At 38.7% G+C, this 13,518-nt stretch overlaps 1 protein-coding gene across 6 annotated transcripts in view; it reads right to left on the bottom strand.

Moving 5' to 3' along the window:
- CDC42BPB (CDC42 binding protein kinase beta) overlaps positions 1-13,518 on the bottom strand; it is a 102,513-nt gene that overhangs the window by 52,017 nt on the left and 36,978 nt on the right. For all 6 annotated transcript variants that reach the window (XM_082216458.1, XM_082216459.1, XM_082216461.1 and 3 more), the window contains exons 3-7: positions 8,083-8,166; positions 6,394-6,489; positions 4,314-4,462; positions 965-1,058; positions 196-396 (exon numbers count right to left, since the gene is read on the bottom strand). In XM_082216458.1, the coding sequence (XP_082072584.1) occupies positions 196-396; positions 965-1,058; positions 4,314-4,462; positions 6,394-6,489; positions 8,083-8,166 (624 nt within the window). The remainder of the gene's footprint in view (positions 1-195; positions 397-964; positions 1,059-4,313; positions 4,463-6,393; positions 6,490-8,082; positions 8,167-13,518) is intronic.

Genomic DNA, 13,518 nt, shown 5'->3' with positions numbered 1-13,518 from the left:
CCACTTGCACTCCATACATTAAGGGCAGACAGACCTCATACTTGCATAGTTTACTCCTGTGTATTTACTAGAACTATCTATCTATCTACTGCAAAAATCCCAAAGCAGCCAAAAACATGTTATATATGTTCAAGATATAATTAGTACATAAGACGAATGAGAATTTTAGTGAATGCATAGTTAAATAGCTCTTACTTCATGATTCATAATCTTCCCGTAGGTTTCCACCAGCGACTCTGCATAGAAAGGTGTTTCACCATACAACATTTCGTACATGCAGACTCCCAGGGACCACCAGTCGCACTCAGGCCCGTATTTCCCCATGCCATCCTCCATTGCTTGCAGTATTTCAGGGGAAATATAATCAGGTGTGCCCACTGCAACTGAAGATTGCACCTTCAAAAAGTAAAATAAATACCTAAGTCTTAAGATTAATTCATCTACACACACTGAATTAACTATATCCTAGCATGAGAGAGGGCTATGCATCCCTGTGTAACGAAACGTAATGGATTGGATTCTGGGAACCATAAGCAGTAAGGGATTTTCCCATTCCATCTACTACTCCACCCAGCAGCCCCATGTACCCCGGAAAGTCTAGAGGATCAGGAACTCTCCTGGACAGTGTGGGATGGGGTTCAGGCAAAGGCACTTTGTGGGTGTCTAAGGGAGGCTTGCAGATTCCGGGATCCAAGCCAATGTTGCTGAGTTAAGTTCTTAAAATCTTCATTTTGAGTGAACCCCTTACAAAAAATATCCTGGAAGCATGATGTTCTAAAATTTCTATTTTGGCCAGCTTACTGCATCTCCCCAAACCCCTGCCCCAAAATCTCTAGTTTGGTTTTCAGTTATTACATACTGTATCTTCCCAAAAAATATACAGGTTAACATGGAGTAATTATGTCACAAAAATGCACAAAGTTCCATTTGAAATAAGTAATCGTAACATTTTATTGATACGTACAGTGCCATCTTCACTCATCTTCAAACACGATCCAAAGTCTGCCAGGCGTATATGGCCATTCACATCCAATAAAACATTGTCAGGTTTTATATCTCTGATTTGAAAAGAAATTATTATTTTCATACAGTACGCACATTAGGTCAAAGCACTAACTTTACTGAGCAGTTAGTAATCTAATTTAGAAATAAACCATATATTTTCTCCAGTAGAGCATTCTGTTTATTTGGCTATAAATGAAAATTATATATACCTCACTCCAATTTTATGATAGTACTGGGCATTTAAAAATTGGTATGCACCAACCCACATTGGTTGGAAATATACCCAACTTGCCAATTTCATGGAAATATGCTAATGACATTTAACTAAATATGCAAATATGTAGACTACTGATTACTTTTGAGACATCCTCAACATTAAAGAAATTGCCTTTTCTGTATTTGGATTAAGAAACTAGGTGTATGCTTCCCATACATCATAATTCCATGCATAAGATAATTGCTTTTCATAGTTTTCTGAGGTGGAAGGTCAGAGCAGAAATGACTATATAAGTTTCCAATATGAAACTACTTTACTTTTCTTCCAAATTAAAGAGATAATGCAATTAATGGGGGGGGGGAGGGGGGATTGTCACTTTCCATTTTCCCATCATATTGAGGCAACACTGATCAAGTGTTTCGCCTTCTGTTTACCAAAGATTTTTCTGGAACATGCATTGCTAACAGCAGTTCAACAATAAAAATGTACAATGTGTCCTTTGCCTTCCATTTCCTTCCCACAGGAAGGAAGGTGATTAACTATTGGAGAGTGTCAAAAACGAATTCTTCTGTTTTTTTAAGCTTTTCTTGAACACGCAGGCACCGCCTTTCCTCACAACCACCATGCAAAAACAAGTTTCTTTTTAGTAAAATTAAATAAAATCAAGCAGGTAACAATGTTTTTAGACGGCTATGTTATACATCACATTATAGATTCCCCTCCCCCATGGCATTTTACATTTGTTTACTCAGAAAACTTGACTTAAATGCCAATTTTCTAGCTAGCTCAATCCCAGACAAAGTCCTCAAGTGATTTCCTGAGGTAGCAGTAATTTAGAAAGGTCATTAAAAGCCATGTTATGTTTTGCAAGATAAAAAATACTTTAATGACAAAGTCATGGCACGCTCATCACAAAGAGATGCTAACACAACGACCAGAAGTGACTTTAAAAAAGGGTTAGACAAATTCATGGCGGATAAGTCTATCAATGGCTATCAGTCATGATGGCTGTTATGATACCAGGATCAGAGGCAGCGTGCCTCTGAGTACCAGTTGCTGGGAAACAGCCATGGGAGAGAGATAGTTGCCCTCATGTCCTGCTGTGGGAAGTTGCCCTCGTGGTATACTAAACTGTGTTTTAAATCATCCCAACATGAGCCCTGGGATGCAAGATGCTCATAAGCATATGGATGACCACTGTGGAAAACAGGATGCTTTAATGCCTTTTGTGCAATGCATGTACTTCCTATGTCTCTCAAATCCCCACAAGTGGTGGTGGTGGTGGGGGTTTGCAATTGCCTCAAACAGACCGCCATGTTGAAATCTGTCTTATAAAAGAATTCAGAATGGGGGCAATTAACAAATGGCAGACTTGATTTTTGATGGCTGCCATGTTATACCAATGTACATTGAGCCACTTCCCAAAAAGAAATTCCATATCCCGACAAGTACGACAGAAGAATACACAATTGTGTAATTGCCCCAGATTGCAATTAATCCCTATTAGTTGTTCTGATACTCTTAGACTGTAATTAAGCATACAAACATGGAGTTTATTTATCAGTAAATATTGTTAGGCTTAAGCTGTGACATCAAAATACAGAGGAGTGAATATTCTTTATATATATGCCCCAAATTAGTTTGGTAACTTCCAACTCTTCAGCTGTAACCCCAAATTATTATTTTTTAAATGGCCACATGGCCTCAGAATCTGTGGGTGTTTCTATTAATACAAAATATTAGCTGATCTGTAGTTTGAGCTTCCTTGCTCACTAATCATGTACTGATACACATTAAGAGGTTTGACATTTCTGATGCCATGCTGTTAATTTTCCTTTCTGTCTTTTTCTGCATTGATTGTGTTCCAAATGCTATTATTTGCTATTGCAAGAATAAAGCCATCAAAGCTTAAGAGCACTCTAGCTATCCCCCTCTGTTTCACATATTCAAGCTTCCTTAGTATTACATACAATTTAACATTCTGGGTGTTCACCCCTAACTAAATGGGGTCGTTTTCTTATATGTGTAATTTGCAGTTGTGATTATTTGTGCCAAGCGCACACTGTAAATACTTCCGCATAATGTCATCCTTCAGTGTGAGGCTCACCTTAGTTATATGCTTATTTTTCTGCTTATTATTAATTGGGAAAAGAAATATTATTTAGAAGTGCATGAAATTCATATAAAGAGTTGCAATCTGGAAGTGCATATAACATGTTCTAGTCAGGCATACCTAATCTAATTCTTAGGATCAGAACATCCATTTTACTGAGTTGTAGCAGCTGCACAAAGTACAGATTGGCCAACATCTACAGTGGTACCTCGCAAGACGAAAGAGTTTTCCGTTTTTTGAGTCGTTCCGCAAGACGAATTTCCCTATGGGCTTGCTTCGCAAGACAAAACATCTTGCGAGTTTGTTTCCTTTTTCTTAAAGCCACTAAGCCGCTAAGCCGTTAATAGCCGCTAAGCCGCTAATAGCCACTAAGCCGCTAATAGCCGTGCTTCGCAAGACGAAAAAACCGCAAGACGAAGAGACTCGCAGAACGGATTAACTTATCACAAAATCCTCTCCCCTGGAGAAAGACTTGCAGCATTTAAAAATTTGATGGTGTGTATTTTTTAAAGTAAGTTGGTGAATTACATTTTGACTGTTTAAATATAAAAGCTATGTTTTGGAAAGCTGAAAACATGGGACAAAAAAGACATGACCGACAACAGAACTGGTGGTGGAACCATTGCTACATATGTCTGGAAGTGTTGCTAACTCTTCTATCACTGTGAAGACAGGAAGGAAATAAAGAGCACCCCAAAGGAGGGATATCATAGCTATTCCTGTTCTTACTACATCAATCTTATATTTATTTCTAATCTTCAGGTGAACATGTCAATGCTTATGAAGCCAAAACTGTACCACTCAAAATAAGAAATATTTATCAGCAGACTTGTTGTAGCCACAATGTATAGAGATATATAAAATGTTTGGTTGGAGGTGGGGGTTTTCTGTTTTAAGAAAATTGCTTACCCCTAAGTTGTAAGGGTTTCCTCCACAATGTTATTTATTTATTCACAACCAACAAGACAGAATCCTTACCTGTGCACATAATGTAGCTGATGAATGGAATGTATAGCAAGCACCATTTCCCCAATGTAGAACCGGGCCATATCTTCAGGAAGCTTGTCTTCAAACTTGCTAAGTAAGGTCAATAAATCACCACCCACATAGTAGTCCATTACTAAGTACTGGAAAAAAATATGCAAAAACAAAATAAACAACATGGGTGAAAATCAATGCAGAACGCGATCCAACTGATCACATTCAGCAACTGCACAACCACAGCACAAAAGATGTGTCTGCAAAAAGAGGAGTCAAAGAGGCTGATGTCTTTAAAATATTACCATCCAATTTATTACTGGCTCTTCACCAGCAGGTCGTAGGGAGGGTTGCAACAATTTAAAATTCAGCATTAAAAGTTAAAGCAAATCAGAGCCATGGAAATAAAACACAGAAATATCAAAATGTATTTAAAATGTGCTTTTAAATTATTAAGTAATGCAGTTACAGGAAAGATGGAAAGTTAAGCTATTTCAAGCTTTCATACAGCCAGTTGCTAAAGTGGCCACGAGCCATCAAACATTTCTCTTCTGCAAGCTTCTGTGAAATACGGGAATGTGTGTGTGAGTGGCATAGTCCCAGCTCAAGAACTGAAGGAAGTTGACATTAAGCTAATCAGCTCTAAGTCTGGTCAGTTCTAGAAACCTACACTACCTTGAGTGTGACAGATGAAAGGTGGGATGCAAATGTAGCTGAATAAATTGATCAAATAGTTGAGTTATAATGAAGGTGCCTGACTTAATTGCATCCAGTGAAAGTTCTATTTATTAACTCACTGTAGGTAACTGAATAGCTTTCAGGAATATTTTAGAGCATTTACACAGAAAACTGAGTGGCAATATTTTGCTATGAAAATAGATTCCAAGAGCTATGGTTATAGAGTTGTCCTTAAGACTTGTAAAATGATGCCTTGGAGACAATCTGCTGGGTCAGAAGTTTGGTATCATCAGTTCTTGACAGGCAGTTAACTCAAGAGAGTACAGCTTGAGAATATGGGTCAGCCAGCAGTCAAAGATACTGACTGCTTGTCATGTAAGAATTCTGGGACTCTTGGTCAATACTGACAAAAATGCTTTCTGGAATTTAAATGATTTTATTTAAACTTTTTTTTAAAAAAAAATTGCAGTATTTTCTCTGTGCTTTCCTATCTCCAAACCACAGGATGATCAGCGAAGAAAGATTTTCAAAAAACAATACTTCAAATTAAAAGATACACAGAATAAAATTAAGTGCAGAAACTGCGCTAAAGGTGAGAAGGGTTAATTTGGTTTGGAAAACATAACTGTAAAAAAAGTCAAGAAAATAAAAGTAAATTTGGCTACTTAATCATTTACGTACAGTAACTTTGACCAAGGTTCACAAGAACTGCATCCATTTCATATGGATAAAAGTTCCCTTGTCTGTGCATGTCTGTTCCTCAATAACTCTCTTCAAAGACACAAGCAAGGTATTTTTTTGCTGCAATTTCTCTGCAATAGCCCTTGGACGGTACAGGTGCCCTCTGCTGAGCCCAAGCCCTCCAGGGCCCTCCAAACATATGCAATGGCACTGCAAACCTAGGCATACTTATTAAGAATAAATCCCTTTTAAGTAAGTGAGACTGGCTCCTGGAGAAGCATGCATAGGATTGCACTCTAAAGTTGGAGTTTTTCTGTGTTTTTTCTCAGAAATATTTTAGAGCTGTAACTCAACATTCTAAAAGCCACAGTTGGCCCTCAGATCAGTCGTGCCACCCTGGATTTGAGCAGAAGCCTTGGGATCTTATGTATAAAATAACACATAATGCAACTGAGCCAAGGTAAATAACTAGAGAATAAAAGCATTTAATGAACAATTATCCATCTAATTCAATTCACTCTAGCTCATTACGTTTAACGCCAAATCAACATATCAAAAGAGGAAAATAAAGTGTATATGAATGATGTTGGGAATCTGTTTTTCTTCCACAATAATGACATCAGCAGGCAGGCAGATAATGCTCTAGGTTTAAAAAAGGTACCCAACTGAGAAACTAGGAGTCAATGCCCTATTCCTTTAAAGAATTGCAGCTTTCACATACCAAATAGTTTTCATCCTGAAAGGCATAGTGCAATGTAGTAATCCACTGGCAGTCTCCATTCACCAAAACGTCTCTTTCTTCTCGGAAACATGCAGTCTGAAAAAGGAAAGGGGAGTTCTTTTAAATATTTGACATCTTTGCAGAAAACACAGGTGCAAACACATGTTTACACCAATTCTGCAACACACCAATATTCATGGCAAGGAACCATTTACAACTTACAATATATCAAAAGAACATTTCAAGACAAGTCCAAAAGGCTCAGTATATTATTATATGAATATTTATAAACCACCAAATCATTAAAAAATTGCAGTGTAAAAGTTACATTTTTGTTTTACAAAGTCAAACATTCCTTTGATCACCAAACTCGTTAACCATTCCCAACTGACCAATTTATACAATGTGTCTGATATAGCTTCTTAACTAGTCCAGAATTTTTATTTCTATATTTATTTCCCTCAGAGGGCACATGGACACAGCAAAACCATTTATAAGCCACCCAGAGTGGCTGGGTATAAATATAACAATATAACAACAACAACAACAACAACAACAGCAACAACAACAACAGTAGTAGTAGTAGTAGTAGTAATAAGAAAAAGAAGCTAGCACCGTTCAACAAATAGCAAAACCAAGCCATACAGAGTAGGGAAGGAAATGGTGTCATTTTCCTTTCAAACATCTGAACAAGCCATGGAACAGGGAAGTGACAGATTTCTAGCAGCAGCTAAGACTATATCTATGTGTGCGGAATAGAAACTATTTCCCAGGACTACTTACATGAAAAATAAAGGGGTAACTAAAGAACTGGAGAGCTATGAAACTCTTACGATTGATAAAGGTTGTATTGTACCAGAGACTGGATATGGTATCCCTACAATGAAATGCAGCATCCAGTCATATATATGTCTGTCCAATGAAAACTAGGCACTAGACTTGTATGTGAACTTTGCAACCAAGTTTCCTTTATACTTCTGAGAGTTCTTGCTAAATGTCATATATGTCTTGTTATAAATTATCATTGTTTAGTTTTTTGCTAATGCATTCTTCACTGATTCTACTGCTAAGATGCATGCTAAGATGCTTTATTCAGCATATTGTGTCCCAGTCTTTTTAAAGGTATGTAAAGGGTCTATTAAGGAATTTATAACATTTCTGAACCAAGTATTACATTTATTAAGGGACCAACACTGCTTCAGTGTTTTCCTTTCACAAATACATTCTGATCTTTTTTAAGGAACTGAAAAAATCCTCCCTCAATTAACTATCCTCCTTGAAGACTTGACTTTCAAATTGCACAAACTTACATTCTTTGTCTTGAATAATGCATTTAGCATGTGGCTCTGTATGTCATAGCAACTGAAATCTGAAGCCTCCATGTAGCCTTTAACTTGGTTTTATAGTAAACAAAAATCTGGCCAATATAATTCATGGTAAAAAAAACTAGGGCAGACTGTCTGGTAAACGAATACACAGTATTGCTGAGAACAACAGATGCCTCGAAGGGACTGTCAGACTTGATTGCATTAAAGCAGCTCACTTTGGGGGGGGGGGATTGCAGGGAGGAATCAAGCTCCTATATGCTCATGCAGTAATTCTTTCTAATCTGGCTGAAGTTCACCGTGATTTTCTTTAATGCCATTTTTTTTTTTAAAGAAATCTATGAATTGGAAATACTGCACTTACCTCTGCCCTTTTAAGCATTTCCCATTTATTTAGAATTTTCATTGCATAAATGCGCTCCGTGCACTTCAATTTAACAACTGCAACCTGGATTTAAAAAAAAATAAAAAATGAAGTCAATGACATTTTAGCAATTTTGAATGGATTGATAACTTCTGAAATGAAATACATTTTCTGATGAAGAAAGTATATCACAATATGAATGTCATCTTACATTACACCCTACTGTAAATTTGGGGGAGATCAACATACTACTGATAATCAGTTTCATATTTAAATAAGGACCACTGGGGAATATACACATGCAAACCTGCACATCCTAAGGGTAAACAGTGGGTCATGTGTCACCAAATACCTATGAACAAATAAATCGGAAGCCTTTTATATGAAGATGTCGGGGGACTGTACAGGCGACAACCATTTCAGGCGCGATCACCAATGTGATGTAATGGGGCAGGGTATGCTTATACACACTCCAACGATAAACGTGGTGGTCAGGAATGGAACCCCAACACAAAATGGTCACTGTCTGCACATTATTTACCAAAAACAGCAGTATTTGTTTACTATGGGATGCATATTATTGTCCTTCCATTCATGAAAGAGTCTTTGATTTAGTAGAAGTGTCCACTAACAGAAGACACCATTCTGGTTGAAATGGCATTACTTATTTTTATAATTGTAATTGTTCTCTTTGTTTTAATAACTAAACATTATATTGGAGAGCAGGCCCTGGGATCTTATGGTGAAGGGTGTGAAGAATTCTTATAAATAAATAATTGGGGGAGATTTTGTGTGTGTCAATTCCCACTTCCCCCTGCTGTCCCCTGAACCACTTCTAGCAGGTTCTGGAAGGATTCCCAATTTATGGAATAGATTTTCAGGGTACGGGGGCTGCTATAGTGAGAAGGAATTGATGAAAATCATCTTCCCCTGCATTAGCAGAAGCATCTGTTGGATAAAAGTCCCTTCTGCAAACAGAAAAGCACAACTGGATCCAGCCCTATGTCTCTAGGCGGGGGGGGGGGGGGGCCTGGATCTGGCCAGCAGGTCAGGTAATTATTTCCACCACCCTTTGTGGGCCAGCTGTAAAGCACCTGATATTGACAAGTGTTTCTGCATGCACGGTTTGAAATCAAACCACACTGGCAAAGGCATAATTCACGAAGCACTGATGATTTACTACTCATTAGATCCTAAGAAACCACCTGGTTATTGTAGCTTGTGAAGCCTGGTACACAGCAATTTGCATAAGGTATTGCAGGTACCTGCACACCTCCTTCTGGCTCAGCTACACCTTTACCTGCACCACTTCTGATGTTATATATGACTTCAGGTGTAAGGCAGGTGGGCATGGCTTAGCCAAAATTCCCTTGGGGCCAAATGGGGAAGCCTGCCGGACCTAATTAGGTCCACCAGTTGGAAATTTCACACTGCTCCTCTAGTCAATAAGAAGTTTATGCAGAGTAACCACACATAAAACAAGAGCTAGTACCCTAGACACCAGTTTGAAGGGGGGCAAATTAAACAAGTATTTGAAAGATATGCACATAATGACCTATATGTGAGTATTGGGTAGCAACATGATTTTACTACAAGACCAATAGAAAACATCTGTCCAAGCTTACGGTGCACACTCCTAATACGGATCTGCGACCTTTATCACTCTATCATACACAGTTTAGGTGGCTGAAAGAGCCGTAGAGATTATGAACCTGTCCCCATTCTTCAGCACGTGTCAGATTGGCAAAGCACTGGAAACTCCTAGATCCTAGGGCAGCATACAGTTTTTAAATGCCCAAGATTTTTCCAGCTCCAGCTCCATGTTTGCAAATTGTACTTGCGAATTTTCTTTAAGGCTATTGACTTGAGCACAAGAACAGAGAAGTTATTCTAGATTAATTCAATTATAATAAAAGTGATCACATACACCCCTCTAAAATGAGCAATGCAGACAAAAGATTAAGAGAAAAGCAAGTTGTGACCCACGGATTCAAAGCTGGCTCTAAGCATAGACCTTGGATGCAAGGAAACATGTTTTATGTTAAGCACCTTGGTTTCTTTCTAGGATTTCTTTGCCTTTGTCTCAGAAGGAATGGTCAGCCTTTTGGTCAGCCTTTCTGGTCACAGATAATGCTGATAAAGAAGGGATTCAATAATTCTTTGCCTTTGTCTTGGATTGCACAGCAAAGTCAGCATTGCTGGCTCTCCACCTCTGGCTTTACTCAAAATATTATTCCAATTAAAACTTAGTTACTAACCCAGGACTTAAAGGATATTTCACTCATCTCTAACAGCTTTACTTAAAAGGCACCAGGAAGCAAGTGATGCAAGAGACTACGTTGGGTTAGAAGGCCAAATAAATTTGACCTGAAATGTGGACGTTCCCTATATTCCATAGCTCAATAAAAACAACTGTGGATGTCCTGTCACAAAAACAGAAGAGACTGCTCTTCAATGTAATGCATTTTAGAGACACTTTGGTGGGTGGGCTGGGCGGAACCCTTTGGCTACAGCTAATGTATCATTCATAGGAAGTTGCCTTATACTGAGTCAGACCTACTGGTCCATCTAGCTCAGTACTGTCTACACTGACTGGCAGTGGCCCTCTGGGATTTCAGACAGGAAGTCTCTCCCCAGGCCTACCAGGAGATGCTGAGGATTGAATGTGGGACCTTCTGCATTCAAGACAGATGTTCTACTACTCAGGGTAGCTCTGCCTCTAGCTGCAGCCCTCCCCCAATGATGTTAATTCCTAGGCTAATATCATCACTTCTACTAAACGAAGATAATTTTGGGAGAGAACACACACACTATCTTAAAATCTGGGCAGCTAAGTGGGAGTGAATCAACACTGTAATGAGTCTTGGCACCTTGACAATTGCACGTTTTCTAGAAATCAGTGAAGCAAGCACTAGCAGGTTCTAAAGAGCAGTAGAAAGTAGGATTAGTTTAGCTTTCCACTACTGCTGACATACAATTATAAGCAGGGCTGCTTATTCTATGAAATTTCTAATACCAACTGCTTATCTGGTATATGACTGTTTTCTTTTTTAAAATCTAGGTTTCATGGTTGCAGAGCTAAGTTCTAAAACACAGAAGCCACAACTGTGTGTGCCAATAGAAAACAACAAAATGCATTGAAATCCAAACACTACGATTCATAATAAAAAAGCTACTTAGAAGTTTCCAACTATATTCCTTTATCCCTCCCTAGCCTTGCAAATTTATTCATTCAAATGTTTATACCCTGGCTTCTTGCCTCATATAACACTGCAACTCTACTGACTAGAATGCCATGATTCTAGAGTCTAGGACACCAAATCAGGATCACTGGACTTAGGAACTCAACTCTGTAGTTGAGACCAACAGTGGTGATCAGAGAACCTTTGATGTATTACAGTATTTTAATATTTTTTTGGAAGCTGCCCAGGGTGGCTGGGGAAACCCAGCCAGATGGGTGGGGTATAAATAAATAATAAAATAATAATAATAATAATAATAATAATAATAATAATAATAATAATTATTATTATTATTATTATTATTATTATTACCTCTGAACCAGAGGATGTTAAGTTCAAGGCTGCTGGTGTGGATTCTATATCACCAGAGTCCATAGAACCAGAGCAGGGACCTTTGCATCTGAAGTTTTTCAACAAGTAGGGTGAGGTGCTTTTTTTTCTAGAAAAATGGGTGCCGCTACTCACCATGAAGCTGTAAAAGTTAAGTGTCACACGTTTTAAGCAGAGAGTGTGTGTGTGCCAGTACTGCGTGCCCTTGAGTACCCCCCCCCCCGATTTAAAACAAAACAAAACAACAACACAGGAGAGGAAAACTGGAGGCAGAGGCCCAAACAATCATAGGTGACCTCTAGTCCTCATTGGAGCGATTTGCTCCATCGGAGCTCTCTGTGGTGCTGAAGCAACCAGGCTGCCTTGCAGGACCCATGGACTCCTCTGGAGCACCAAAATACTGAGGAGCACCTCCGTCTGGCCTGCATGGCGGAACCCAATTCCAAATCTTCATTCAAACTCTTCCAGCAGTTCACTATAGATATTAAACAACATGGAAGACATAAGAATCCCTCAGGCCAAGGGAAGGAGTAGAAGTTCACCAGCACCACTTTCTGGAACAGCCTCTCCGGAAAAGAATGGAAGCACCATAAAACAGTGCTGTTAAGTTCCAGCCCAGCCAGGCTACGCTGAAGGAAGCCATTATCAATGACAGGCACTAACAGCCAACAAAACCAAGAAAGGCACACTCCCTACTGTCTGGTTTCTGGAGTAGGTCATCAAAGCTGTCTCTTTTCCAAAGCCAGACTTGAAGCCAGATTAAGCCTCAATGTCTTAATGTTTCTCTATTTTACATTTTTAAAACTTTTGTTCCTGTTATACTGTCATGTTATACAGGCAGCCCGTTTACATATCTTTCATTTGTGTGCGAACGTGTATACATTTTTCATGCTGAACTCAGAAACGTCATAAGGGTGTCAATGAAACATCACTAAAGGGGGTGAGATAGGGTGCTTGCAGGCTTTTTCTACGGTTTCAATTATACATGATTTCACTGATGTATGTGTAACCCCTGTGTAAACAGGGGCTGTCTGTAACTGAGTGTACTCTATTGACTAGCTTGCACTAGTGCATGTGGTGGATCAGTAGTATATTCTTAATTCAGTCCTATGACTTAGCTGTTATACAAACTCTAACCCCCATATTTGCGAGTTGTCCTCAGACAGCTCATATACTTTGTTAGGTGGCATTAATCTAGCTGAATGAGAACTCCTTTTTATTAAGATCATTGCCTATAAACCAATTGATGAGTGCGGGATTATATCCCTCCTCAAACACACACAATTCTAACATAGGAAGACAAGAGAAGAAGTTACTGTAAGGGGTTGGGATAAGGGGTTATGCACAATAAGGTTTTAGGACCCAAGAGGTTAAAACAAAACAGAAATTGATGGATGCCCTATGCCTGTTTCAGCAGCAACAGCAAATGTAGCAGTACATCTTCCATAGCCACTGTCTAAATCTGGGCACTAGATCAGGCAGTCATTACTGCTTCGATTACATGAGGAATTTTCATCAGTATCTCATTCATGAAAGAACTACACCTTTGCACTGTGATTGGGCACTTAAGGCATGATCTGCATGGTTCATTATCAGTTTTCTGGCCACTGAAAAGCAATCCAGAAAACACAAAAGCATTTTTAAATCTGTCTTCATACTGAGAAAACGGAATAATGATTAACTATACTGAACTCTTGGATTTTTGCTCATATTAGGCATGGAATGTATTGTTGCAGAAGTGATAAATAACCTATGCAGGCAGCTATCCCTTTATATGATTCCCTGTTCAATCCAATCTGCTTCTTGGTATTTTGAAAAATATACTATTTTTCACATATGCGTGTCATTAATCATTAAAACTGAC

This window comes from Podarcis vaucheri, assembly GCF_965113315.1.
Source record: "Podarcis vaucheri genome assembly, chromosome: 1".
Classification (NCBI taxonomy): domain Eukaryota; kingdom Metazoa; phylum Chordata; class Lepidosauria; order Squamata; family Lacertidae; genus Podarcis; species Podarcis vaucheri.
The sequence above is the reverse complement of the archived record's forward strand: the minus strand, read 5'-3'. Positions and strand labels throughout refer to the sequence as shown.